Source organism: Lonchura striata, chromosome 15 (assembly GCF_046129695.1).
Source record: "Lonchura striata isolate bLonStr1 chromosome 15, bLonStr1.mat, whole genome shotgun sequence".
Lineage (NCBI taxonomy): Eukaryota > Metazoa > Chordata > Aves > Passeriformes > Estrildidae > Lonchura > Lonchura striata.
The window spans coordinates 6,431,969-6,458,254 of NC_134617.1; the positions used below are offsets into that span (position 1 = coordinate 6,431,969).

Here is a 26,286-nt window from a genome sequence, read left to right on the forward strand (position 1 = left end):
ATCCATTTCCTGCAAGGGTGGGTGCCAGGATGAGATGCAGGGAAGATGGGTAGGAGGTGAGGGGTCTGGTTTATGAGGACAGAGATGGGTAAACCCCCAGCAATGGGAAATCACCCCCAGAGCTGGCATCACTTGCATTCTGCTTCCCCAAACCTGGCATGGCTGGAGGCACCAGGAGAGGTAAGCCCTTTGCAGCATCCCTTCTGGGCCCCCAGGGGCCCCAACCCCTTGCTCAGCCTTGTCCCAGGTCCCTCCCTTGTGACAAAGGTGACTGTCATGACTGTCCCACCCAGTGATGATCTCAGCTCAGCACTCAGCTCAGATTGCCTGATGTGCCATATAACCCCATCTACCCTGGATTTGCCCCAAGATCTCAGTACAGCCATGGCTCTGTGTAGAGAGTCAAGGCCACCCTACTCTTCTTCTTCCTTCCATCAGCAAAGATGCTCAGGAAGTGGGAAAAAAAAAAAAAGAAAATTCCCTCTGAGCAGATGGTGGGAGGTAGAACACAGACGAACACAGGTGGCTGTTGGGTCCCATCCCAGGGGTGGCTGCACCCCCAGTTTTAGGGACTGGGGTTATTCCTGCCACTGGCTGTTTCTGACGGGCAGTGACAGGGAGCCCAGCCTCCCCTTACCTTTTCCCAGTCTGTGGAGCCAATGCCAAGGGCTCAGGCAGCTCCTGGGTGCTGGGGGGCTCAGGGCTCTGGGGCAGCAGCCCACACCTGCATCCTCCCCAGGGGAGCAGGTGACAGGCTAGGCAGGGCACAGCATGGCCAGGTGCCCTCTGACAGCTGAGCAGGATCTCCCTCAGTGTGGGCAAAGGGGAGGACAATTAGGCCATAAAGACCCACCAACAAAAACTTCCCTCTTCTTCCTTTCTTTGACCCATTTACTACTGGTGGTGAAGTTTCTGCTGTGGAGGAGCCAGATGAGGAGCCCTTCATGGGCTCCCCAAGGAGCATCTCAGCTGCTCAACTGGGGCTGAAGGGGGCTAAGGGGGACCCTCAGTGCCTCAGGATGCCACCTGCACTGGGGTCCCATGGGTGACCAGATAAGGAACTGACAGAGCCCCTGGGGTCCCCAGCTGGGTGAGAGCAGGTGGCAGTACCCCCTCCATCCACCCTAGAGACCCCCAGAAATGCACCCAACCTGCAGACCACCCCTAGTCCTTCAGACCTGCTATTCCTGGTAGAAACCAGGCAGATGAAGTGGAGAGGGAGAGCAGTCAGGGCTCCCTGGATGCTCCCTGGGGCTCGGTGCTGCTATCCGTGATCGAGTGATGCCATCTCCTGGAAGGAGGAGGGCTGGGACGTCCCTGGGGCCAGGCTGCATGCAGCTACCCCAGATGAAGCAGGGACACCATCCCATCAGCTCCTGCTCCCATGGAGGAGGCACTCAGTGTGGGAAACCAAGTTCTGCCTTGTCCCCAGCTCGCTCTGAACCCCACCATGGTTTCTGCAGGAACTGGAGATGCCCACACTGAGTCAAGGAGATGTCTCCCCTTGCTCCCCTTTTCCCCCACAGCCTTCTGCCCCACCACCTCCCCACTCCCTCCAGCTCCTATTGCTCCCAAAGGCAAATCTGTGGCTTCAGACCAGCATATCCCAGAGCTGCATGGCCCCACTCATATCCCAGTCCAGCCAGGAGCTTTCAGTCATTCCCTAAATCCTGAATGCCCCAAGAGTTACCCCTCCTCTCTGGCAATGGAGACATCAGTGCAACCCTCTTGCAGAGGACAGCCCCCTGCCTCATCTCCCTCAGCTCCACTGCAGACTCGTGTGTGGCCTTTGGCTCTCCCCAGATGCCTGAACCACCCCTGTGCTGTCACTTGTGTCCTCAAGCTGAGGAGAGTCTGCAGAGCTGATCCCCAGAGATGGACCAGGACAGCCCAAATGGATGTGCTGCCACACAGCTCCCCTCTCCCCATCCAGGGCTCAGTGATGCTCCTTGGGATCTGGATCAGCTTTCTTGGCAAATGCAAATGCCACAAACTGACAATTCTCAAGAGGGCACTGGGGACAGGGACACATGCTGCCAGCCCTCACTGCTTCCCAGCATGTGTGGGCCCTGCTCTCAGTGGGTTGGGTGTGTGACTCCCCCTGCACTGCTGGCGAGCGTCCTGGTTTCACTCCTTGGCTGTGTTTCGGGCACGGGGCAAGCAGAGGGTTAACAATTCCCACATTAAAGTGGCTGCAGATGTGTGGGAAAGTCTGGGGCCAGAGGACAGCACCGTTATTAGTATTCACCCAGGAGCCTGTCGCTGCCTCCCGGGGCTCTGCCGAGCACATTTAATACCAAGGTTCGTGGCGGGGGTGAGGAGGAGTGCGTGGGACGGGGTCGGAAAGGCCCCGAGGTGGGGAAAGGCAGCAGGATAACATCGTCCTTGGCTGCTGCCTCCTCCCAGTGCCCCAGCCCAGAGGATGTAGGCAACGGGCCAGCACCCCTAAGGACACAGCACAATACATGGGTACAGCCCAGTGTTACCTCCTGACACTGCTGGCACCCTGTGGTGTCCATGGCCAGGGTTTCCAGTGCTGCAGGAGTGTTCCCAGTGCTGGGCAATGCTGCAGGATACTCCACAGGATGCTTCCCATCATGTTATGCTTGGGCATGCACTCACTTTGGAAGAAGCCCAGCCCTTTCTGCCTCCCCTTCTTCCCTGGGCACTGGTGTCACCCACCCAGTGCAAGCAGGACCACACACACACACACACACACAGACACACACACACACACACACGGTACAGGCTCCTCAGGGCAGAGCTTTAGAGATGCTGGATGAAGCCTCGGGGCAGCTCCCTGCAGGGCCCAGGGGCTGCATCCAGCCAGCAGCATGTGCTGGCAGCTGCCACAGCAGATGGGCTGCCCAGATGTGGTGCTGTGCTCCCTGGCACCCGCCACTCCTCTCTTGTGCTCTGCAGCTTCACACCACTTCAGAGCAACGCTGAAATTCCTGGGCTGACTTGGAACTGATAGAGGCTCTGAAAAACTGAAGCTGGAGAAAATCTGGCCCTCATCAAACCTTCAAAGGAGTGGAGTAGGCCAGCACCTGCTGCTTCTTTTGTACCTGCCTGTCACCTGCTGGCACATGGTACCTGTTGCTGACTCAGCATGGTTGTTTCCACCATTGTCTTGGGTCACCTGGCTCTGGTCTCTCTCCTCTATATCAGGCTTGGGATATGGGCTTTTCTCTGTGGTCCCAGCTCTGCCTGGGATGGGGCAGGAGTTCAGAGAGCTGCTTTTATCCACGTGATGCAAGAGCAGACCAAATACCCTGGAATGTCCTGTTTCAGTGGTTGATTTCCCTACCAGAGATGCTGCACTACATGACCCCAAGCCCCCATTAGCACTTAACAACGCTTATTGAGGCTGGAGATCTCAGCTGAGAGGGGTCTGGCATCCCACACTGCAGCTGTCCCAGCCCCAGGGGGACCACTGGGTCCTGCAGCACCACGAAACACCAAAAATAGAGGTGAGCAATGAAGGGCTGATGATGCTGAAGTAGCAGAGCTGCTGCCCTCCACCCCCACACTTGCACAGGCGAGTTCCTCTGGCTTTGGTGCTTCCTCTGCGCTGGCCTTTCCCAGGAGCTGCTGTAACCCCAACGTGCTGTTCCTAAACAAAATGTGCGGCTGCGGATGCTCCCTGGGGATGTACAGAGTGGGCTGACGTGTGCTTGCCGGGATGCTTTGGGCTCCCCAGGGCTCTCTCAGCATCCCCAAACAATGAATCCTGGCCTTTGCAAGACTGGGAGGTTTTGTTTGCCAGATTCTTCCTGGACCCAGCCTGGAGTGGGTATTGGGACCATCTGTTTGCAAAGGACTGAGGGAAATACGTCCCACTTCAGGCTCAGGATGCTCTACCCTCAAGCATGGTCTGTGTCATCTTTTCCACCCCCTGCTCATCCCAGGTAGCCCATCCCCAGTGCAAGGGGCCCAGCAGGATTGCAGCAGTGGGTTTCTCCCTCTCCCACTCTGCCTGGAACAGTCACGTCCTTGGAGCGGGGACACTGCCAGGAAACAGCTCTGCTGAGCAATTCCCAGCAGCCCTTAGGTCCCCACATATGGACCCAGCAGACACATCTTTGTCCCTCGGGAAAAGCCCTGGGAAGAGCCATGTGCAGAGCACATCCCTCTGCTGCCTGCCCCCCACACGAGCTGCTCTCAGCTCGCTGCCTCCATTTCTGCACAGCAGCTTGTCTCAGCCCGGGGGCTGACAGGGCCCCTGGCACAGCCACCACCAGGTCTGGAGCTGGGGGAATCCTTCCAAGCCAGGGCTGCATCCCTCCTGCAGCTGTCCTGCTGCCAGGCACAGCAGCCCCATGCCATGAGTGGCACACAGGGATAGCCTGGCTGCTGCAGCCTGGCTCTCCTCACACTCCACAGCTGCACAGAATAAACACCTCCCCTTTGGTTTTTGATAGATAAAAAGAAAACATGGAGATAATGTGAGGTAAGCAGCAAATCTCTTGGGCTGGTCCAGCCAGGGGATCATTCCCTCTGGCCATTGTGCAGGCATTGACTAGCTTGGCAGGAGGGGATGAGTCTGCCTTGCAAAAAAGGCAGAAACACAGATTTCAGCAGTGTTGTCATGGAGAGGGCTTTTTAATTCTTAGAAAGGAAAATTAAAGGAAGATGGGCAGGTATCTTTTCAGGATAGCAGTGCAGTTTTGAACTATTTCTTATTTGGATCAGAGAGAAACACAGAATGGTTAAGGCTAAAAAAGATCTGTAAGATCATTGTAAGATCATCTTCACCACTAGGCCATGTCCCCAAGTGCCACATCTAGACATTTCTGAACACTTTTGGGGATGGTGATTGCACCACTTCCCTTCGCAGCCTGTTCCAATGCCTGACCACCCTTAAGCATCCCCAGGATGAAAATCTTGGCAAGAACTGATGGATCAAAGGCAGTTTTCATCCAAAGATAACCTGTCCCTTGTTACAGTGCTAAAAAAAATTGAAAAAAATCCACTCTGCACACATGATAATGTTCTGCCTACTGAAAGTTTCTCAGAAACTTGATTTGAACTCCTTAAGAAGCTGGGAGGATTTAAAACTGGTTCATCACGTGGATTCCATCCCCCAGGGCAGCAGGGGTGTAGGACATCTGAGATGATGGCATGGCTGAGGTGACCACTCCTGCCACCTCTCCAGCTCTGTGCCCTCAGCAGCCCAAACAGCGCCAAATCCCCAGCTAAACCCACCCTCGCTGCAGCATCCCAGCTGCAGAAAGCCTTTTATCCCCCTTTCCAAAAAGAAGAAGAGTTGCAAGGGTGCGTTGGTGGTCCCCAAGGGGCAGTGGCCAGTCGGGGTCAGGGGCCAGGAGCGGCGGGGCCGGCACAGCTCAGCACAGGGAGGCATCGGGGGAGCACACGGAGTCAGCTCAGTGCAGGCCTTCTTTAATAAAAACATGAGTCAGCTGCTGGCGTGGGCAGTGGATTTTCTAAACATCCCCTCATATCCTGAGAAAGGGGAAAAAAAAAAAAAAAAAAAAGAAAAAACGGGAGGGGGGGGGGGGGCTAGAGGGGGGAAAAAAGAGAAAGAAAATAAAAGAAAAAGAAAACAGAGGGAAAGGCCAGAATTGAAAGCAGACACAGGGAGAGGGCAGCTCCTTCCCTCCGGTTTAAGGAGGCGATAGTCGGGCTGCTCCGGGCTCCTTTTGTTCCCTGTTAGCCGGGCCCTCATCGCTCGCCCCATCTCAGCCCGCAGCAGAACTCTCCTCTCCTTGCAGCCACTTTGGCTTCTTCTCCTTTTATTTATTTTTTTTTTTTCCTTCACCCATCACACTCGTCCGCCGGGCGTTAATCGCAAATTCTGCTCCGCAAAGGGTCCCCACAGAGGGTGGAGGGAGGAAGTCGGAGGAGCTCCGCTCCTCATTGGCGAAGCAGCCTCCCCCCTTCTCCTCCTCCCGAGGTCTCTTTTATTTATACACGCACGCACACACGCGTGCACATCCCTCGGCCCCGGGCTTTGCTCCACGCTGGGGTCCGAGGAGGCAGAGCCCCCTCCCAGCTGGGCTGGGGCGGCACAGGGCACTGCTCGGATGCACTAGAGGAGCAGAGCAGGGGCTTGGCTGCAGCCCAGCCTTGGCACAGCCTTGCCTCTCCTTTTGATTTTATTTTATTTTCCCCCCGCTCCTCCCTTCCACTTCTTTCTTTCCCTCTCTTTCGCCTTTAAGTGGAAAAGCCTTGCCAGCTGGGGAAGGCTGGGAGGGCAGGGAGAGCCTCAGCAGGCAGCAGATAGAGAGTTTGGAGGAGGAGAGGGAGGAATTTCGGAGCCTTCCCGGTGGGACGTGCGGCGCAGGCACTCGGCTGGCGGGACCCTGCTCAAGGTAAGCTCTTGTGTCGCCCACCCGGGGGCTGGCTCGCCCTCCTGCTCAGCTCTGGCTCTCCAGATGGGAAATGTCGTGTTGGACCTGGTACAGCCCCGAAGGACCCTGTCCCTGATCCGGCCCGGCTGCTCTGCAAGGGGCTCTGCTCCCCTCCAAGGGTTGGCAGCCCGAAACGCCCACCAAGCCCTGGGGAGATGGTGTTTGGTGGAAAGCAGCTGAATTCTCCGGCATCCCACGGGAAGGAACACGGCATCAGCTCTCACCAGCCCCTGGGTGGGGATGGCTGAGAGGAGCGAGGGGATGCTGCGGCTGTAGGACAGGAAGGGGGGACCCCACTGCAGTGGGAGTAGGGCCCAGGTGATCTCTGCTTCTCCCTGGATTGGGGCTAGCCCTGGCTCTGCAGGATGGTGGCTGTGGGAGGGCTGGGGTGTGCAGGGGTCAGAGGCTGTTCGCCATGCCAGTGAGATATCCTTTGGAGTGTGAGTGCAGAGCAGTGTCACCCCTGTCATTGCCAGCCTGTCCAAACACACCCATGGCCATCAGGCTGCTCCAGGGACCGTGTCACCTCTGTCTGTGGCCATGGCAGGGCTCCTGTGCCTGTGGCATGGAGAGGGACATGTGCAAGCCCTGCCCAGGGTCTGTACCTGGGAGTGCTGCATACTGGAGAGGGCAGAGCTTGGTAAAACTCTACTAGGCATAGATGTGGGTGGCTACTCTGCTGTCCTGAGAGCACAAGAGCTGAGGGCCTCCAGCAGGGCAGAGCTGGTCTGGAGTGAGGCTCTGACAGCCCAGGAACAGGGGTGAGCATGACCTGCGGAGCTTTGGTGCTCACAGTGGCCTTAGAGCATCCAGCTCCTGCATTCACCTGCCAACTGGGAGTCATTCAAAACAGGATTTGTGGTGGAAAGGGATGTTGTGCTTTTCCGTCCTGGTCCCAGAGCAAGTGGGATTTATGCTAAAGCATGGGGAAAGTAGCTTAAAGTAGTTGGTCTGGTGTGCACACCCTGTGCTGGCAGAGGCTTGGCATTCCCAAATCTTTTCAGAAGATCTCTCATTGATGAAAAGGATTAGCAATGTTGAGACCCAGTGCTTCCCAGAGGCCATTGAGGGGTGGCTGGGAGGGTCATTCCCCCTCAGCACCCTGCAGGACAAGATGCTTGTGCCTCCCATGCTCTTGGGGAAGGAGTGAGTTTCGTGTGGTCAGTGAGCCAGTGTCAAGGACGTGTCTCTGCCTGGCAGAGGACACAGGCCAGGCTGGCTTGGAGGAGGAGCTGCCAGGCAGCTGCCCTGCTTGGCAGCCCTGGCCAGGGTCTGACATGAGGCTTGGAGTCACTTCTTGACAGGGATGTCACCCAAGCTTGGGTGTGCTCTGGCTGCTGTGGCAGCCACCAACCCTGGGCAGTGTCCCTGAGCCCAGGAAACACCTCTAAATCAGTCAGTGCATCGGGGGGATCGGAGTTTTGGACAAGCACCAAGTCACAGCATGCACAGGGCTTTTCCTAAAGCTGGCTGTCCCTTCCTCCAGCTCAGGACTATGGAGGGTCCTCATAGAAGGAGCAGTCCAGGAGACAACAGCCACTCATGTCCCTGTCCCTGCATCACCTCCTGCATCCCTGCCCAGGACTGGGAGTGCGGGGTGCCCGTGGTCAGTGTGCAGCAAGCACAGCCAGCTGCACTACTGCAGTCTGGGAGAAGTTAGCCATGGCTTATTGTCCACAGTCCTGGGCACATCTTGTGGTGTGCTGCAGGGCTCTGGCCTGGGCTTGGTCCTGTGCAATCCCTGCATGAACCACCTGGGAGGTGGCTGAGCACACATCCTGCACCCTGGGGTGGCACTGAGCTGGGCGGGCAGCTGTGTGTGAGGAGATGCCAAGAGCTCCAGCAGAGTCCAGAAGCGAGCAGAGTGGCTGTAGTGGACACAGACCAGATTGCAGCACGGTGCCAGGAAACCCAAGCTCTTCCTGAGGGATGCACTGGAAGATGCATGGCTGGAGGCAGCTCAGAGAGGCAGGGTGGATGGAGCAGGTCCTCCCCAGCAAGTGACACCAGGTGCTTCAGCAGGGATAGGTGTGGAGTGGATGGGCTCAGGGACAGCAGTGAGGATGATGAGATGTCCAGAAGAAGCTGCAAAGGACTGGGAGAGGGGTTGATGTGGCTCGTTGGTCACTGGGTGTTGTGGGAAGGTGACACACAGCTTCATGCACAGGAAAAGGCATCACAGAGAGAAAAGAGATTTTAGGAGGAATATCTCTAGGTTTAAAACAGAAGGCTGAGTTCCTTCAGCATCACAAGTCTCAAAGCACACGTCAGGGAAAGCTCTGGCTGGAAGACATGGGCACAGGACAGTGACACCATGATCTCTTTCAGCCTCATTTTCAATGGGTCTGTGACAGGATTTCCAAGGCATTCAGAACAACTCTCTCAGGGAGAGGAGAGCACCGAGCCTGTCTGCAGGAGCAGAGCAAGACAGGATTGTCTCAGTGAACACCAGAGGAAGGCTGAGATTAAGAAATGCTCTCTAGCTGTGGGAGTAATGCCATGCAAAAAGAGACCATTGGCTGGATATGGCATTGGCCAAGTGTCCAGCTGCTGCCAGAGGCTCCAGGCAGAGACTTCTCTGCTGGTCCTCAAGGTTCCTTTGGCCTCGGTGTCTGATGGGAAGTGGGATGGGATTGCAGTGCTGGCCACAGTGTCAGGCTCCAGCAAAGCTCAGCCCGGGATGCAGTGGCAGAGGTCAGGGGGCAGAGGGGCCGTGCTGCGCTGAATCCCGTGGGAGCACAGCCGCCGGCGCTGGCAGCCAGGGCTGCCTTTGACCCAGAGCTGGAAGGAGCTGGGACCATGTGGGCTTGGGGCTGGCTGGATGTATCCTATCCCTGCAATTGGAGCTGAGCACTTCGTGGAGTTTGTTTGTTTGTACTTTAAGCAAGGGAAAGAAATCCCCTGGAGGGGAGCTGCAGGGGGAGGGGGGTATAGACTGGGTATTGTTTCCTGAGGGGCTGGAGCAGCTCCAGGAGGCTCCTTCCGCTCCACCAGGCAAATTGGACATAACGAGGCTTGTTTTAGGGGTCGGTGTTCCCCCTCCTCCTCTCCCCCATTGCTAATTAGGGTTCCCAAGCCAAGCTCACCTCTGCCCTGTTCTGCTGCCACTGAGACACCTTCTCCTGGAAGGGCAGCACGTTCCAGCACCACGGGGAACACAGAGCAGCCCCAGCTGGGCCAGGGACACATCCTGGGGATGCACAGAGGGGTGCTGGGATGGGTAATGTGCTGAGCAAGGTGGTCCCTCGGGCTCATTGTCCCCCAGTGTGGTAACAGGAGCTGTGCAGTGCTCACAGCCTGCTTTTCCCTGGGTGCACACTGGGCTGTGGCACACCCTTCCCTGGCAGCCACAACCTGCACAACAAGGGGACCATGGTGTGTGGAGCCTTTGCAGGGAGCAAGGAGCTCACAAAAGTCCCACAGAAAGGCTGGTGCCAGGAGAGCCAGGGCAGTGCAGTGTGTGGTGTTTGTCCTGCAGCCATGGATGGACTGATCCTCTCCAGGCCATACCTGCAGGGGCACCTGCTTATCCAGCCAGGAATTGTCTCACACCCATCCTACTCTCTTCCTTGGGCTCAGTAAGAGCCAGTGTGTGATGGAGCTGGTGGGGAGTTGTGGGGTGGAGGAGCTGGAGCAGGGAGAGGGTGGAGAACGCAGGGATATATCAGGGCACTGCACTGATTGCTAAACCCTGGAAATCCATCAGGAAACAGATGGAGCACCTTCTCCCTGCTGTGGAAAGGAGGGTGGCAGGTCTCCGTGGGCAGCACAGCGGTGATGCTCCCAAAGCAGCAGGAGATGGGCAGTCCTGCTCCTCAGCCCCATCCTGCCAGGCCCTCTGCCTTCCCCCTTCCGGCCCAGATACCATGTGAAAGAGGCTGTGACTGAAATCTTAATGCTACCAAGACCCAGCAATTGGCACCAATTAAATTGCTACATTCATGTTTGAATTGCTTTAACTGGCGAGACACACTGTCTTATTTATACAAAAAAATATGTTTGCTTGTGGGTTTGTCTGAACCGGTGCCAGCAGAAAATACACCATTTCAAGCCCTGTGCTCTGCAAGCTCATTCTCCTCTTCCAAACTGGAAGTCACCTTGGTTTCAGCCTTTGCCAGGCAATGGTGGAGAACAGAAACACTGCTTTCCTCGGGGCCGGGCGCTGCAGGCACCACGAGAGGGGTCCCCTCCTCTCTCCCCACAGGCAGCTGCCAAGTTTCCTTCTCCAGCCTGGGAGCTGTTTGGGAGAATATGGTCTGATTCAGGAACAGGACTCCGTGCCCATTTAAAAGCTGCACTCGGGGAGGGCAGGGGGTGCTGGCAGCTGCTGGTGCCAAGTCCTGCCTCAGCTTTTCCTCTGGAGGTTCTGTCAGGTTTTGGGGGTAGGGGCTGTTTGCAGAGCATGGGTGCAGAGGGGGGCTGATTTCTGATTTGTGACTGAGAGGAGAAATTATAAAGAAGCCTGCATGCAGGTTGGCAAGAACGGCTTATACTGCTTGGGCAGAGTGTACAGGGGAGATAATCCATCTCTGCAGTCCTGGTGCCAAGTGACACCATCCTCATCTTCCTGCCCCACACGTGAGCCTGTGCAGGAGGGGGCAGAATCCGCTCACAGCTCCAAGAGCTGCACCAGACATTGCATTTTGCCCCCTCTCAGCAATCCAGAAGTAACAGGGCCAAACAAAAACCCCTCTGAAAGCAGCCTCTGCCCTTCACACCCAGCACTGGCTGGCTCCATCCTTTCCCACCCTGGCCACAGTGCCAGGCTCTTCTCCAGTCCCTGCAGATTGGCTAAGGGTGCCTGACTACAGAGATGGTGAGTGCCTAATCCCAGCCACGAGAGTCTAAAACCCCAGAACAAAGCAATTAAGCTTGGGTCCCTCGGAGGCAGCTGGGAGGAGTTGACGCGTCCACAGAGATTATCTCCTCCTCCGCAGATCTCAGGGAAATGCTCACAAGAGGATCAGGTTGCTCAGCCTTCGCTGCGATGTTGGACTGGTAAAACCACAAGACTCTGCCTGCTCCTGGGGCTTTGCAAAGCTCCTACATCCTACTGGGACTTGGGATGGTTCCTTTTCCCATCCTGCCTCTGTTGCCCTCCCCTCACAGCTTATTAGTGGTTAGTTAGAGCCAGCTGGGACCTTTGGCTCCAGCCTGGGCCCCACCAGAGCAGCCACCCCGGATCAGTGGCTGTGAGCAGGTGATGGAGGTGCTGACTTGCTGGGGACTGCTCTCCTCCCTGTGCAGACACCAGCAGAGAGCTTCCCTTGAATCACCATGGGAAGGCAGACACGGCTTTCTGGCAGCCATGGAACCAGAGTGAGGAAAGCCCTGGGAATGCCAGGACAAGGGATGAGAAGCCAAGACAGTCCTTGATCTTGGTTCCATGTCCCCTGCTTCCTTCATTTCTCTGCTCTGGTGGGGAGAAGCAGCAGATAAGCAGAGGGACTCTGCTCAAGGCAAACAACCCCCATCCAGTCTGACATGCCCAGGATGGGACCCCTAAATGTGCAGTTTGGGGGTGGAGGGATAGGAGAGCTGAGCCAGCTCTCTCAGCCAGCCCCAAGGCTTTGCTGTCCAGTTGGAGGGGCCAGGGGGATGCAGGGGGATGTTTGGGTCCCTGCAGCCATGTTCATAATTGGCATTGTTTACATGCTTGTGAAACAGCGTGGGATGTTCTCCCAAAAATGTCTTTGTTGTCACGGGTAATAGAGAAATTAGGGAACTGTCATGGACGGCCCTGGCTGGGCTGTGTTGGGTATTTTAAAGATTGGAAAAGAGCACTGGGAAGGGCTGAAATGCTCCCAAGGGCACATTTCTACCTCCCTGGGGGGGTCATTGCAGTACAAGGGGTGAGCCCTGAGTCTGCACAGGGCTGCTGTGACCTCTGTGCTGCTCTCACCACACCCCGTGAGAGCATCCCCAGACATGCACAGTGCCAGGCTTTGGGCTGTGCTCCAAAACACTGCCCAGCCTCCAGCACCACCCCAGACCAGTGCCAGCACCACCATGAGCCAGTGCCAGCCCCACCACGGCCCCGGCACAAATTGTCTGCTCCAGGGAGACCAAGGTGGGCAGGATTTGAGCTGGGTGAGAAGCAGGGGATGCAGCAAGGGACAGGGCATTGCCTGGCACGTGGCAGCCGTTCCTCCCAACACCCCCTGCCTCCTTTCCCAGGCCCAGGTGAGCCCTGGTCCTCACCCAGGGTTTTCCCACAGTCCAGGCCAAGCTTGCAGGCTCTGGGGAGCAGCCCACAGGCTCCGGCCTCTCCTCCGAAAGCGGAAGCAGGGGAGCATGCGCAGCCGAAAGGGCCATGAATACCAGCACTGGGGCTGGGGGATTATTTATAACACTGGCACCTCTCCAAACAGATGTTTCTTTTTATTCTGAACTTGCACTAAACGGGTCACTCGTTTCCTCTGTCTCCCATGGGCTTAAAACAGAGGGGGAAAGAGGAGGGGATATGGGTGAGAGTGCAGGGCTCGCCCTGGTCCCACGTCCCTCTGTGCTGGCTCCTCGCAGCGCGCTGTGGAGAGCCCATGGCTGGAGATTTGCTGGGTTCTGTGGGTGCACATCGTGGTCCCCCCTTCCTCGGGGAGGGAGGATGGCAGTGGTCACACAGGGTGCGTGGGGCTCGCCTCCCCACCCCATTGCTCACGTGGCTGACCCCAGGGCAGCTCAGTCACACTGCTGGGGCTCAGTGTGGGCTTGTCATCCCCCCTGGCAGTCTCCCTCCCCTTTTCAGGGTCACAGTCCTCGTTTTCAGCTTTCTGTTGGACGCTGTCAAAGCCTGTGTCAGGGTGCCCTGGAAGAGGCTGGGTGTGCCACCCCGTGTGCTGACATCTGCTGCAGGACCCTCATAACCACACAGCCACATTCTCCAGATGCCACTGAGGCTGGGGACCGGAATCTGGGTCCTGGGCAGGGGCTTCGGTCATGTCAGATCTGCTCCCTGATGCAGAGGTCAGCAGGAGAGGTGTCCCCTCCTGTGGGCACAGTGTCCCCGGGCGTGTCCCTCAGCTCATCCCCAGAGGTGGCATCTGCCCATGTTTCTCCTGTCTCCTAGAGAGCTCAGTCCAAGGCTGTGGCTTTAATCACAGCCTCACGCCAAGGAGCTCTCACAAAACCACTCAGAGGCTTTTGACACTAATAACACTGCCTGTGCTTGCAAAACTTCACCTGTCCCAGACTGAAACCCCCCCAGATCCAGCACAATGCCAACAGGTACCCAGGCTCTCAGCACCCCCTGCTCTCAAAGTGTCTGGGTAAAGCTTTGGGGCCCCCTTGGCACTGGCATGTGGCCAGGTGAGGAGGGTCTTGCCCCCAGGTGTTCATCCTGGTGCAGGGATGGTGTGTGGGATGCAGGGACTCCCCAGCCCTTCTTCTCCTCAGTCTGGTTTCAGATTTCCTACCTCTGTGTTTTATCAGCAGCCGTTTATGGGCCTTGGGATGACAAGTTCCCCATGTGTGTGCCCTGCCTAATTCTAGCCTTTTGCTGGGAAAAAGAAAAAGGGCTCAGTGATGATAATCTGGCCTGTGAGTAAACATGGTGTCATGGGAGCCGAGGGACCCCAGAGGAGAGATGTTGCAACTCTGGACAATTCCAGCCAAGGGAAAAAAAAAAACAAAACAAAACAAAAAAACAAAAAAAAAACAACCACTCAGTTTTATTTAGATTAAAGGGTGGGAAAGAAGCAGTTGCAGAGGCCAGAGGGAGAGTGGCAGAGGAAAACAGGACAAGCCAAGGAGTTTCACTGCCGGATAAGCAAGGTTTGGGTTTCAGGGGTCATCAGCCTTTGCTCGGGGATACTTCTGCCTTCAAAAGCAAGGGGATGGTGTCCCCCTCCTCCTGCCAGGAATGCCTTTGGTCCCTGGCTGTGAGAGGTATTGATCATGGGATTCATAGAGGGAATTTTTTATTGCATATGGGCACCCATGATCTCACTTAATGACTCAGATGTGATTAGACAGAGAAGAAATAAAGTATATTTGACTTCCCACTAATTTGCACCAGATGTCCCTTGCCTGTTTGGCAGGACAGCAGGGGCCATCAAGCATTGTGGGAGCGCCTGGAAGCACAGCCCTGCAAGAAAAGAGCTAGAAATAGAAATCCAGAGGAAGGGAAAGGATTGGCAGCTGTGTGAGAGCTCCTTCCTGGTCAGACGAGATGCCCTCGTGGGCAGGGCCAGCATCCAGCACCTCTGCCCAACACCACACGAGCAGCCATGAGGGCAAGGAGAGCATGGCCAGAGAAAAGAGCAACGTAGACAATGGATTCAGAAATTGTCCCTCGAAATACAAAATAGAATTTGCTCAGAGGGGGCTGTGCACCCTTATTTCCAGCAAACAGTGCATTCCCTTACTGGTGACTAACGGTCTGTCGGGAGCAGAGCTCCTGCCAAGGTGGCTGTCAGGGTGGCTGTGGCTGCTCTCCCACTCCCCAGCATGCTGAACTGTCTCTTTCCCTGAGCACCAGCTCTGCAGGCTGGTTCTCAGCTCCCACAGCTCTGGGGGTGCTTGTGGGACCCCACAAACACTGCTTCTGCACAGGGCACTGGTTGTGGAGAGGCAAGAAACATAGTCTAGGTGTGCTGGGAAGAGAGCAGTGGACTGGGAGGAACATCCTTGGTGTTCCTAACCCATTCTCTCCCCTGGTTTATGATGTTTACAGGGCTGGAAGTGGCCCTGTCCCACAGGATCCATGCTTGGGGCTGGGCAGTGCCCTGCAGTGTCTGTGCCAGCAGTGGCTGCAATGTGTGCTCTGCCAGGATACTGGGAGAGGGAGCAAGTGCAGAGGAAAGGGGGCTCAGCCTATGGCAGGGCACACAGAGCAAAATCAGAGGAAATTCTTGCCTTGTTACCCAAGAACAGTGAAGGCTGAACCCACACAGCATATTTTGGGCATTAGCAAAGGCATTTTAGGCTTACTAGCATTCTTTAACAAGAAAGAGGTCTGGAGTGGGGGAACATTAATGAGTCAGTAAGGTCTGGTGATGCTTGAGCTGCTTAGCAAGGCACACTGAGGTGCCAGGAGTAGTAGAGGTGACTCTCTAAATAAAGGTGGTACCATCCCCAGCAGAGGCTGGATAAGCTCCTCCTTTTATCCAAGCTCTTGGGCGTTGCCCTGCTCCTGCTGCAGAAATTCCTGTCCAAGTTCATCAGCCACAGAGGCATCAGCCCCGGCTGCTCGAGCGAGGGACTGGGGGAGGAGGCAGAGGAGAAAGCTCAGCTGTCATCAGATTTGGGATGCAGGAGCAATGGGAGCAGGCTGCTCTGGAAAAGCTGTGCAGTCATGAGATGGGGAATCATGAGATTTGAATCCCAGTCCTGGCGTGGCGTGGCCATGGCCATGGCCGTGCTGTTTGACCTCTGCTCTGGCCCTCTCGTGTGTCCTGTCTGTGGGATCACAGAGCCCTGTGCTCACTGCTGCAGCTGCTCTGGGATGGTGGGGTGACCCCTTTTATTCCATCCCCCAGACTAGAGATGCTCAAGCAGGATTCCAGCGGTGCCTGACCTCAGCCAGCCCTGGGACACTCCTTTGCCAGCTGGGAAAGCCAGCAGCCCCAGGGTTGGCTCAGCTTCCTCATCTCTGCTGCAAACTCCACTCCGCTCTGCCAGGCTGGTGTGATTACAGAGGGGAGATAAGGACAGGCAGTGTCTGTGTCACCAGTCAGGGACAGTTGCCTGTATCTGTGTCTTGTTTGGACTCCAAACCCTCCCAGACACTCTCAGCCCAGCAGTGCCTGGCTCTGGCCTCGCTGGGCGTACGTGGGGGCGAGCAGGGACGTGCCAGCTGCCGGGGACCAGCCTCCCCACGGCACTTGGCAAGCCCCAGTGTGGCCCCCGGGAGCTGAGCCCCTGGGCGGCACAGCCACCCCACAGGCATGTGGGGCTGCAAGTGGTGTGGGGCTGTGGCACCCAGCCTGCGCCGCTGCCCTGCGAGCCAGCCGACCTCCTGTCTCCTCTCCCAGCCAAATTCCTCCTTTACAATAATAAACAGTGTGGCTCAAGAGAAAGGCTCCTTTCCCTGCCTGGCTAGGATTGGTTTGCCTTCACATCGAGGAGCTGCAGAGGGGCAGAGGGAAGGTCTGTACCAGTGCTGGTGGGGAGGGAAGGATGGTGGGGGGTGTAGCATGGGGACAGAGAGGTGGGGCAGCACCTTGGTGGCTCTGCAAGGTGGGAGGTTCCAGGGAGCTGCAGGGCTGAGTGAAGGGTGCTGGACATGGCATTGCTGCAGCAGCTCCCTGGCCTCCATGGTTGTGTCTGGATGGGTGAAGGAAAAGGATCTCATGGCTTGAGCATACTCAGCTTGTGGGAAGGATGTAGGAGTCTGAGGGGTCTGTGGCACCCTGCTAACCCATAGGGGTGAGAGGAGATCACCCAAGGCAGCTGAGCATCATGTGCCTGTGTTTGGGTCCCTGGGTGGTATAACGTCTGGGTGCTTGATTTTATTGAGTGGGATTGCTCCTCCTCGTCTGGCACTCTCAGTGGCACTCACAGTTCCTGCTAAGAACAAAAACTGGGATTGAGGAGAGAAAAAGTGCTCTCACAAGGCTGGCAGTGAGCTGGGTGCATTTGCATCCCTTGTGAGAAGCCTGTGCGCACCCACATGTGCAAGCACACGTGTCCCCGTGACAGGGAGGGACAGAAGGACCGGCTTGTCCCTCTCCTCCCGCAGGACAGAGCTCAGCCAGCGTCTCTGAGCATGCCTCTCGCCCCGGCCGGAGCAGACAAACAAGGGAGAGGTCACCACTCTGCGAGACGTTGCCACCCTCCCACTCTGCTTGGGAAGCATCTCCAAGAGAAATGCCTTTCTGCAAAACCAGCAGCTTTATTAAAAGCAGCTATGAACACAGTGCAGGCGGCCAGGGCCGGCGGGCGGAGGCTGCGGGGCTCTCGCTGCTCGATGCAGCAGCACCCCTGCCAGCCCAGCACCAGCACCAGCACCAGCACCAGCACCAGCACTCAGCCCCCGAGCCGCTCCCCGACCCGGCAGGGCAGGGTTTGCCCATCGGTGATGCTGCAGAGATCCCATCACTGATCCTGCAGAGATCCCATCAGTGATGCTGCAGAGATCCCATCACTGATCCTGCAGAGATCCCATCACTGATCCTGCGGAGATCCCATCACTGATCCTGCAGAGATCCCATCACTGATCCTGCAGAGATCCCATCAGTGATGCTGCAGAGATCCCATCAGTGATGCTGCAGAGATCCCATCACTGATCCTGCAGAGATCCCATCACTGATCCTGCGGAGATCCCATCACTGATCCTGCGGAGATCCCATCACTGATCCTGCAGAGATCCCATCAGTGATGCTGCAGAGATCCCATCAGTGATGCTGCAGAGATCCCATCACTGATCCTGCAGAGATCCCATCACTGATCCTGCAGAGATCCCATCAGTGATGCTGCAGAGATCCCATCACTGATCCTGCGGAGATCCCATCACTGATTCTGCAGAGATCCCATCACTGATCCTGCAGAGATCCCATCAGTGATGCTGCAGAGATCCCATCAGTGATGCTGCAGAGATCCCATCACTGATCCTGCAGAGATCCCATCAGTGATGCTGCAGAGATCCCATCAGTGATCCTGCGGAGATCCTGCAGAGATCCCGCTGCAGGCAGAGCTCTCTGTGCGGGGACGGCAAGCCGAGATCCCGCCCGCACAGGACTGGCTGTGGCAGCCATGCAGCTGCACGGGCAGATAGATAAAAGCTGGGCGTGAGCTCGGGAGGATTTAGCCGCTTACAGGCAGGTATCTGGTGGATACAACCTGGCTGGTGCATGCAGGCAGGGAGGGGTCAAAGGAGAGGATCCCAGTTGTCCCTACAACCTTGAACATTGAATAATGGATGAATCACACGCCTCTGTAAAGGAGAATGGGGAAACGAAGGTGATTGTTCTCATGGCAGTGCCTCGGGGGCAGAGATTAGATTGTCCGTCCTTCTCTCCTGCAGCTCGGTGCTCCGAGGGTGGGTGCAGGGAGGTCACATTCATTTACAGCCTGAATTTCACCTCGGTCCTTTCATCCTACCCACCCCCATCCCTTGCCCTAAGTGCTCTTATCCCCTCTGGCAAACGAAGAGAGAGAAAAGAATTATAGAGGCTTTTTTTCGGGAGGAGGGAGACGGACGCTGCTGAATAATCTGGAGACCTGGAAGGATTTGTGGTAGATCAGACTTCTGTTGAGCCAAAGCAAGAGAATAATAAAAACATCTGACAAGCGCACGTCATTTAAAAACCATTTCCTCCTTAACATCAAGCAGAGCGGGAGGCCGCTGCAGGGCCAGGAGGCAGCGGAGAGCTCGGGAAGAGACGGGGCCTGGGGCCGGGTGAGCGAGCCCAGGTTGCCCCTGGAGCTCCTTGAGCTTGGCAAGAGCTCCCGGAGCCTGCCAGCAGCGCGGGGGCTTCTCCTCGGCTCTGCCCGGGGAGGTGGCCCCGGGGCCGGGCAGGAGCTCACCTGGCTGAGCGCCGAGGTTCAGCTCCCGGCAGGAGCATCCCCGGGCTCTCCCGTGAGCTCATTTCCCCCAGGCTTTGCCCAGGCACAGAGAAAACCTTCCCCCTTACTCTTCCTCTTGTCGGTGTGTTCATTTTGCTTTTCAGAAATACTCGTTCCCACCCCTGCAGGCACCATGGGGAGGGGTACCTGTCACCCCAATACACGGGAGACAGACCCCTGCTCTTAGGGATCTCTGGCCTCGTCTCTTTTGGCTCCTGGTTTGCACCAGGGAGGGCTGAAAAAGCTCTGTAAAAAAAAGATTTATTGAGAAATGTTGATTAGAAGGACTTAAAACTAAAAAAGAAAAACAAAACAAACCCCCCCCCCCAAAAAAAAAAAAAAAAAAAAAACCTCATGGATACTCTCTTAAGTTTATGTATTTAAAAGTTAAATGCAAGAAACTAATTTTTTTGGTGAAGTTTCTTCAGGCTTGTTGTGGTTTAGCCCCAGCCAGCAACCAAATGCCATGACAAGGCTTCTTTTATTTCATTGGAAGGAGCAAACAATGTGGGAGGGTTGGAGGGGGATCTGTTTTCTAGCAAGTTTTATCTCACTGTGACTGAGGGAAGAAAAACTAAGGAAAAAAGGCAAGTGGTAAAGCAGAGGGAGGGAGGGAGGAAGGCAGGGCTCTGCCAAGGGGGAGAGGCATTTCCAGCTGAGATGAGCAAAAGTTGACACAACTGCTGGAGCCTCCAGCAAAATCCTTGCTTACCAGTGGGAGAAGCCTTAGAAACTGCAGATCCAGCATGAGGGGAAGCACCACTCCCCCAGGAAGAAGCTGAATAACTGCAGAGATGGAAGGTTTCTGAGGTGGAGAAGTGAGGCCAGGGACCCCTGCCCAGGACAGCTGAGGGATCCCTCCTCTGCTGAGTGCTGTGCTCATATTGCTTTTCTCCTGACAGGACTCAGACCCCAGCCCAGAGCCCAGCATGCTGTGCCCCACTCTCAAGACGTGTCTCTGGCTCCTCATCCTCGCTGGTGAGTGCTGTCACTGGGCAGGGGGGTCCCTGGGGGGCTCACTTTGGGGTGAGGGGGAGGAAAGGGGCAGTGCCATGGGGTGCACAGCATGCTCCAGGCACATCTATCCCTGATCTATCCCTGCTAATGCCTCACATCCATGGGCTGACTCAGTCCTGTGGTGGGTGGATGTGAAGTGCCCTCCTGCTTCGTGGTGGCAGGAGGAGACCTTTCCACAGGCAGCAGTGCCAGGTGTGCTCAGACCTTCCTTAGCAGACACCTGAGAACCCACATGAGGTGGACACCCCACAGCAGGAGGGATTTGGTCAGATCCCATATATCCAACAGCCCCCCACAGCAAGGCTGCAGGGCTCCTGGCTGCACCTGGGCTGTTCACAGCATTGCTGCAAGTCCCTGGAGCTGTCCCCAGCTGTCCTGCCCACCTGTGCGGACACCAGAGGGGAATGTGTCACTGCCCCATTGGGACATCTGGGCAAATGGTGGAGCAAGGAAGCTGAGAGAGACATGGAGAACCATTCAGGAAGACCTTTCCTGCTCTATTGCTTCCAAGGGATTTCCTGCTAGGTTTTGCTTTCATTCCTTTTTCACTTTCTTGTGAACTGTCATTGTTTCAGCCTCATCTGTGTCCTGCCTGACACTGTCCGTGTGGACAGGCAGCCAGAAGTGCAAGGAATTGCCTCCTATCCTCCTTGGGGGTTCTCTACCAATACTGCCATGGACAACATGGGCTACTGAACACTGCTAAATGCTGTGCTGTCTGATTTGCTCTCCAGTAGGGGTTGTAGGAGGTACAGGAGATGAAGGGTGACCCACCAAGATCTGGACTGGCAGGACATTTTTGAGGAGACCGTGGGTTTGTCAGTGGTGATTACACTAGGGAAGGCAAAGCCAGGAAAGTTATTTTTCAGTGTAAAGGCTGACATCACAAAGCAAACACATTGCCATGAGGTGTGCTTCTCTGTGGATTTCAGAGGAATTCAATTTGGTCTCATGTCACCCCTCTCTCAGGTCTGCCAGAGGTGACATTTGGGGACAGCAGGCCACACATCGAACCCAAAGACACTGAGCTTGTCCTCAGCCTCCACAGCACCTTCTCCCTCCTGTGCTATGGGGACAGAGAGCTGGTCTGGGAACGCGAGGGGCAGCCCCTCGCTGCCTCGCTGGAGCACAGGGACGGTGTCTTTGTCAGCAATCTCACCCTCAGGAATGTGACAGGCCATCACACCGGGGAGTACACGTGCACCTACAACCCTGAGCAGGCGCCTGAGCCAGCAGAGAGGAGAGCCCTCTACATCTACGTTCCAGGTAGGGGACAGCATGTCCTTGCCTATGGGTTTCCATGGGGTTTAGCAACCAGGAAAAAAAGGGCTTTGACCTATTGTTCTGTCTCCAAGCACCTGGAATCCCCAGATCCCTTCTCCAATAGCAGGAGAGCCCTCGTGGTAGGTGTCTCTGGCTGTGGCATGTCTCTGGTGTGCCAGGTCCTGGAGAGTGTGTTGTGCTGGGACAAGTGGTGGGGAAGCAGTGGTGCTCAGTGGTGCTGGGTCTCTTTCACCCTCCCAGGGGATATTTGACAAGCACAAAACATGCAGCTCTACTTTCCCAAGGGAAGGATGGGAAGAAGAATCCCACTAGCATGGAGTCAGGGCCCTGTGGTGGAGTATTCCTGGAAGAGCACAAAGCAGCCCTGGTTCAGTTTCCAGGCAGCATTCTCTAACCAATGCTCCCACTCTCCCACAGATCCCTCCCTGGTTTTCCTCCCCACCTCTGAAGAGATCTTTATCTTCATCACTGGCTACACAGAGGTTGTCATCCCATGTCGTGTGACCAACCCACAGATGGAGGTCACTCTCTATGAGAAGAAGGTGGAGAACCCCATCCCAGCTACATATAATCCGCAACAGGGATTTAAAGGCTTCTTTGAGGATAAAACCTATTTCTGCCGGACATTTGTGGATGACCAGGAGGTGGATTCAGACACTTTCTATGTCTACAGGATCCAGGGTGAGATGACATTGTCTTAGCACACCTGTGCATCTGCTGTGGCTGTTTCTTCAGGCCAGTGGCAGGAGGCACCAAAACTCTCTCCCTGCCTCCTCAGTGGTGATCAGTTTGGAGGCTGTATTTAATCCTGTCTCCATTAAAGAATGGTTTTTGCCTACAAGTCAGCTCCATCCCTCAGGGAAGACAGTTTCTAGTGGACCAGTCCACCCCAGCTAAATGGACTGGGTGCCCATTTATCCCTTCATAATTCATTCCTCTCTTCCACCTCTCCCACAGTGTCATCTGTGAACGTCTCCATCAGCGCAGTGCAGACCATGGTGCGCCAGGGAGAAAACGTCACCGTCATGTGCACCGTGAGCGGCAACGAGCTGGTCAACTTCAACTGGGATTATCCCCGCAAGCAAGTGAGTGCTCCACACACACAGGCTCAGGCCAGCAGCTCCAGCCTTCACTCAGATGTGCCATGGCAATCACTCATTGATAGCCCATGGCAAAATTATGGGATGGTGCTGCTGCCACACAGGAGGTTTGATGGGGATATGCTTGGATTAAGACTGTCTCTCTCAGGGGTCTCTGATCAGTGCATGTTCCCTGTCTTGTGGCAGCCAGACTGGGGTCCTCTACCACTTTCTCCCCCCTGCCTGTGAGCCCAGTTGAAGAACATGCTTTTGGCTCCTCATACCACATCTCCTGTCCCCATTTTGCAGGCAGGGAAGGCTGTGGAGCCAGTGACTGACTTCCTGCCTGGATCCATTTATGAGATCCGCTCCATCCTCATCATCCAGAATGCAGAGCTGGAGGACAGTGGGACCTATGTCTGCAATGTGTCCGAGGGCTACCATGAGAAAACAGACCGGAAGAACATCACTGTCCAAGTGATCGGTGCGTGGCTGCCCACATGCCCAAAGCCAGCAAACCGTGTGGACGTCCAGGCAGGATGTCCTAGAGTGGCCCCCTCTCCTCTGTCACAGCCTCCAGCTTTCTCCTCTCCTCACTTCTGCTCTAAGTAACCATGACAATGAGCCAAACCTCACCCCATGTCACCCCTGCCCATTTCTTGGCTTCAAAACAACCCAGATTTCCCTTCATGGCTTTTGTGACCCTTTCAGACCCTTGAGAGTATTGGTAAGAACTCCTCTGTACTGTGCAGTGCCAAGGTGATGTGAAGGCCTGTTGTCTTCTATCTGCATCTGACCTTCTTTCACGTAGTTTGAGGGAAACTGCCCCATCTCCATTATCTCCACAAGATAACAGCCACATGCTTCTGCCCTGTGAGCTCCTCTGCTCCAGTGTGGCTCTGCATCCACACTCCCCTCAGACATAAACCTGAGGTCTTGAGGGATGGATCTGGAGCTGCCCCACCACTTCTGGGTGTTCAGAGAGTTTTGTTGCAGATCCACGTTTATCCAAAGGGCCGGGGAGACAATGTTCCCCTCTCTGACCGCCCTGTTCCTCTTCCTCTTGCCTCAGAGCGTGGCTTTGTGCACTTCCACACCCACCTGCCCAGCACAATCTATGCTGAGGTCCACAAGAGCCACACTATCCAGGTGGAAGTGGAGGCTTATCCCCAACCCAGCATTGTGTGGCTGAAGAACAACAAGACATTGACCATGGAGAGCAGCAGCGAGTTCACCATCACCAGCAGGAACCTGTCAGAAACCAGGTACGGGCCCATCGTTCCTCACCTGGGTGCAGAGAGGGGGTAATTCACAAAGGAATCTCCAAATTGCTGGTTGGGCACAGTTAGTGATTGAATAGTTTTCTCTGAGTGGATTCTGAGCACTCCTCAGGTGGGTGGGAGCTGTTTGCTCCCTGGCATTATCAGTCCCCAGGTACCTTCCCACAGCCATCATTCTGGGACTGTGTCTCCCCAGGTACCAGACAGCTCTGGTGCTGGTGCGGGTGAAGCAGGAAGAAGGAGGATTTTACACCATTCGAGCTTCCAATGAGGATGATGAGCAGGAGCTCTCCTTCCATCTGCAGATAAATGGTGAGGATGGACGTTGCACTGATTTTTTAAAGTGTTAAGATTTTTTTTTTTATAGTTCTTTTGAAAGTCTTAAAGTTCTCATAAAACTTCTTCAGCCTGCTGATCTGTTTACATATTTCTACTGGAGTTCTCACACACTGTTCATGTAAACAATAATTGTTTTGCATTGTTCTTTGTATGAGGAGAAAATTGATGGACTGTTGGTTTGACCAGTGTGGCTGGAGAGGTGGTAATTTCATCCTCCAATCCATGGTCACCTCTGGAATTCTATAAATATAAGATGCTCGAATACAACGCGCTCCTTTTTGGCCTTTGATCTTACCAAGCATTTGTGTACTTTGTGTCCCATAGCAACAGATGGGCATGGACACACATGGCTGGGGAGAGCAGGAGCAGGCTTGGCCTCAGAGCAGGGGGGGCAGGGAGGCAGCACAGACACCATCAGCTTGACCCAAGGCAGTAGATGTAGAGATGATTGTACAGCTGCTATGTCCTGGACTTTTCCCCATGCTCACCCTGCTCTCCAGTCAAGCTACGTGAGGGCAGATCTCCTCAATAACCCCCTCAAACCTTACTCTTCTTGCTGTTCCCTTTCAAAAATAAAACACAATGGATGTGATAAGTCCTACTTCATCCCTAGGCTATGGCAAGGATACAGTAGACTCACATTTCCCAGAGGAATCATGTTCCCCTTCCATCCTGCAGTCAGAAAGGAAAATTAATTCCCATCAATCTCTTTTGGTTTCAGTGCCAGCCAAAGTGGTGGATCTCAAGGAGAACGGCAGTGCCAGCAGTGGGGAGCAGACTGTAACATGCTCTGCTGAAGGCATGCCCCAGCCAGAGATCAGCTGGTCTACTTGCAGTGACATCAAATGGTGAGTGGAGGGATGGAGGCCATGAGAACAGCTGGACTTTTATTTATTAGAGTAACAGGCTGTTACTTAATTGCATTCTGCTGGCACACTCACCTGGGCGTCCCATGGTGGTGCGTGGTCCCTGCTGCTTCTCAGGTGGCTTTCTCCTCTCTTTCTCCAGGTGCAGCACCAAGGGAGAGCCCACCCGGCTGCTGGGGAACGAGTCGGCCGAGATCGGTGTGCAGACCAACGCCTCGTACCACGCGGAGCGGCAGCTGTACCGCGTCAACAGCACCCTGCAGCTGCACAGGGTGCACGAGCCCCTGCTCCTCAGGTGCACCGTGCACAACTTCCTGGGCACCAGCTCCCAGGACATCACTCTGGTCCCACATGGTGAGGGCTGAGACAAGTTTTGAGCCAGTAGCAGAGAGATAGACCTTCCTGTGTCACCAGCCTGGAAACCTGGGTGCTTCTCCCCCAAGTGAAGCTTCCTTTGGGTTGAAAAGAAAAGATTTTTCCAGTTGGAGTGTGAAGCCCTTATGTCCAATGGCCGTGGATATGCTCTTCCCATTACTGGCAGGGTCATCTCTCCAGGGAGGCAAGACAAGAGTGCCTGAGCAGGTCCCCAGTGTCTTGTCGTTAGCCCACAGGTCACTAGATGGTGCCACGGACTTGAACATCCATGTGCTGAACGTCCCAAAAATGAGGAAGGATGGTCTCAGCCAGGCCCAGAGCTGACAGCTCTCCCCCAAGCAAAACAGCCCCGCTAGATCTTTTCACCCGCCTGTGGCCAAACCTCTCCTGAGGCAGAAGCCAGTAACAACCCATCACCCCATCATCCCTGGGGGGCTGCAAGTGCTGGGAAATTGTGCCCAGGAGGAGACTGTCCCTACCCAGGGAACAGCTCAGGGTCAATGTCTGGGGGAGGAGTGTGCAGGGACCTCTCTGCACTGCTCTCACCTCCTTTCCCTGGGTGCTCAGGCCATGCAGGGGTGGAGGAGTCTGACTGCTGTCTCTGTTATCTTTGTAGCCTTGCCATTCAAGGTGGTCATCATTTCTGTCATCCTGGCCTTGCTGGTCCTCACTGTGATCTCCCTGATCATCCTGATTGTGCTGTGGCAGAAGGTAAAAGAGGAGAGTGTTCCCAGGCTGACACAGTGGTACCCCGGGGTTAGGGTGGCTGGGCCTGATGATGTCCCGGCTGCATCAGTATCTATGGGCCTCCATCAGTTCCTGCATGCCCCTGGCACCTCTGGGGTAGATGGGGAATGAGACAATGTCTGTAGGGACCACAGGCTCCCTAAAAATGTCTGGACACATCTCCCATGCCCTCTCTACTCCCAGCCTCTCAGATGTCTCTTTTCCCTCTGCTCCCTTTTCCAGAAACCTCGTTATGAAATCCGCTGGAAGGTGATCGAGTCAGTCAGCTCTGATGGGCACGAGTACATCTATGTGGATCCCATGCAGCTCCCTTATGACTCCACCTGGGAGGTGCCCAGGGACAAGCTGGTGTTAGGTAAAGGATCTGCAAGTCCTGCTGGTGGATTCCTGGGGTCCTGGCTTTCTGGAGGTGATAAGTTTT

General features: G+C 55.5%; 1 protein-coding gene across 2 annotated transcripts in view; it reads left to right on the forward strand.

The window, feature by feature from the left end:
• The first annotated feature begins 5,970 nt into the window (after positions 1-5,970).
• Positions 5,971-26,286, forward strand: part of PDGFRB (platelet derived growth factor receptor beta) — a 30,904-nt gene continuing 10,588 nt past the window's right edge. Inside the window, exons 1-12 of one of the 2 annotated variants that reach the window (XM_077786676.1) lie at positions 5,971-6,335; positions 19,781-19,856; positions 20,865-21,161; positions 21,597-21,860; positions 22,137-22,264; positions 22,568-22,742; positions 23,331-23,523; positions 23,735-23,850; positions 24,599-24,725; positions 24,886-25,097; positions 25,735-25,829; positions 26,088-26,220. In XM_077786676.1, coding sequence (XP_077642802.1) covers positions 19,808-19,856; positions 20,865-21,161; positions 21,597-21,860; positions 22,137-22,264; positions 22,568-22,742; positions 23,331-23,523; positions 23,735-23,850; positions 24,599-24,725; positions 24,886-25,097; positions 25,735-25,829; positions 26,088-26,220 — 1,789 coding nt within the window. In that variant the 5' untranslated portion in view covers positions 5,971-6,335; positions 19,781-19,807. Of the gene's footprint in view, positions 6,336-16,412; positions 16,461-19,780; positions 19,857-20,864; positions 21,162-21,596; positions 21,861-22,136; positions 22,265-22,567; positions 22,743-23,330; positions 23,524-23,734; positions 23,851-24,598; positions 24,726-24,885; positions 25,098-25,734; positions 25,830-26,087; positions 26,221-26,286 lie in introns of those variants that run through there. The other variant, XM_021552180.2, reaches the window with a different exon arrangement.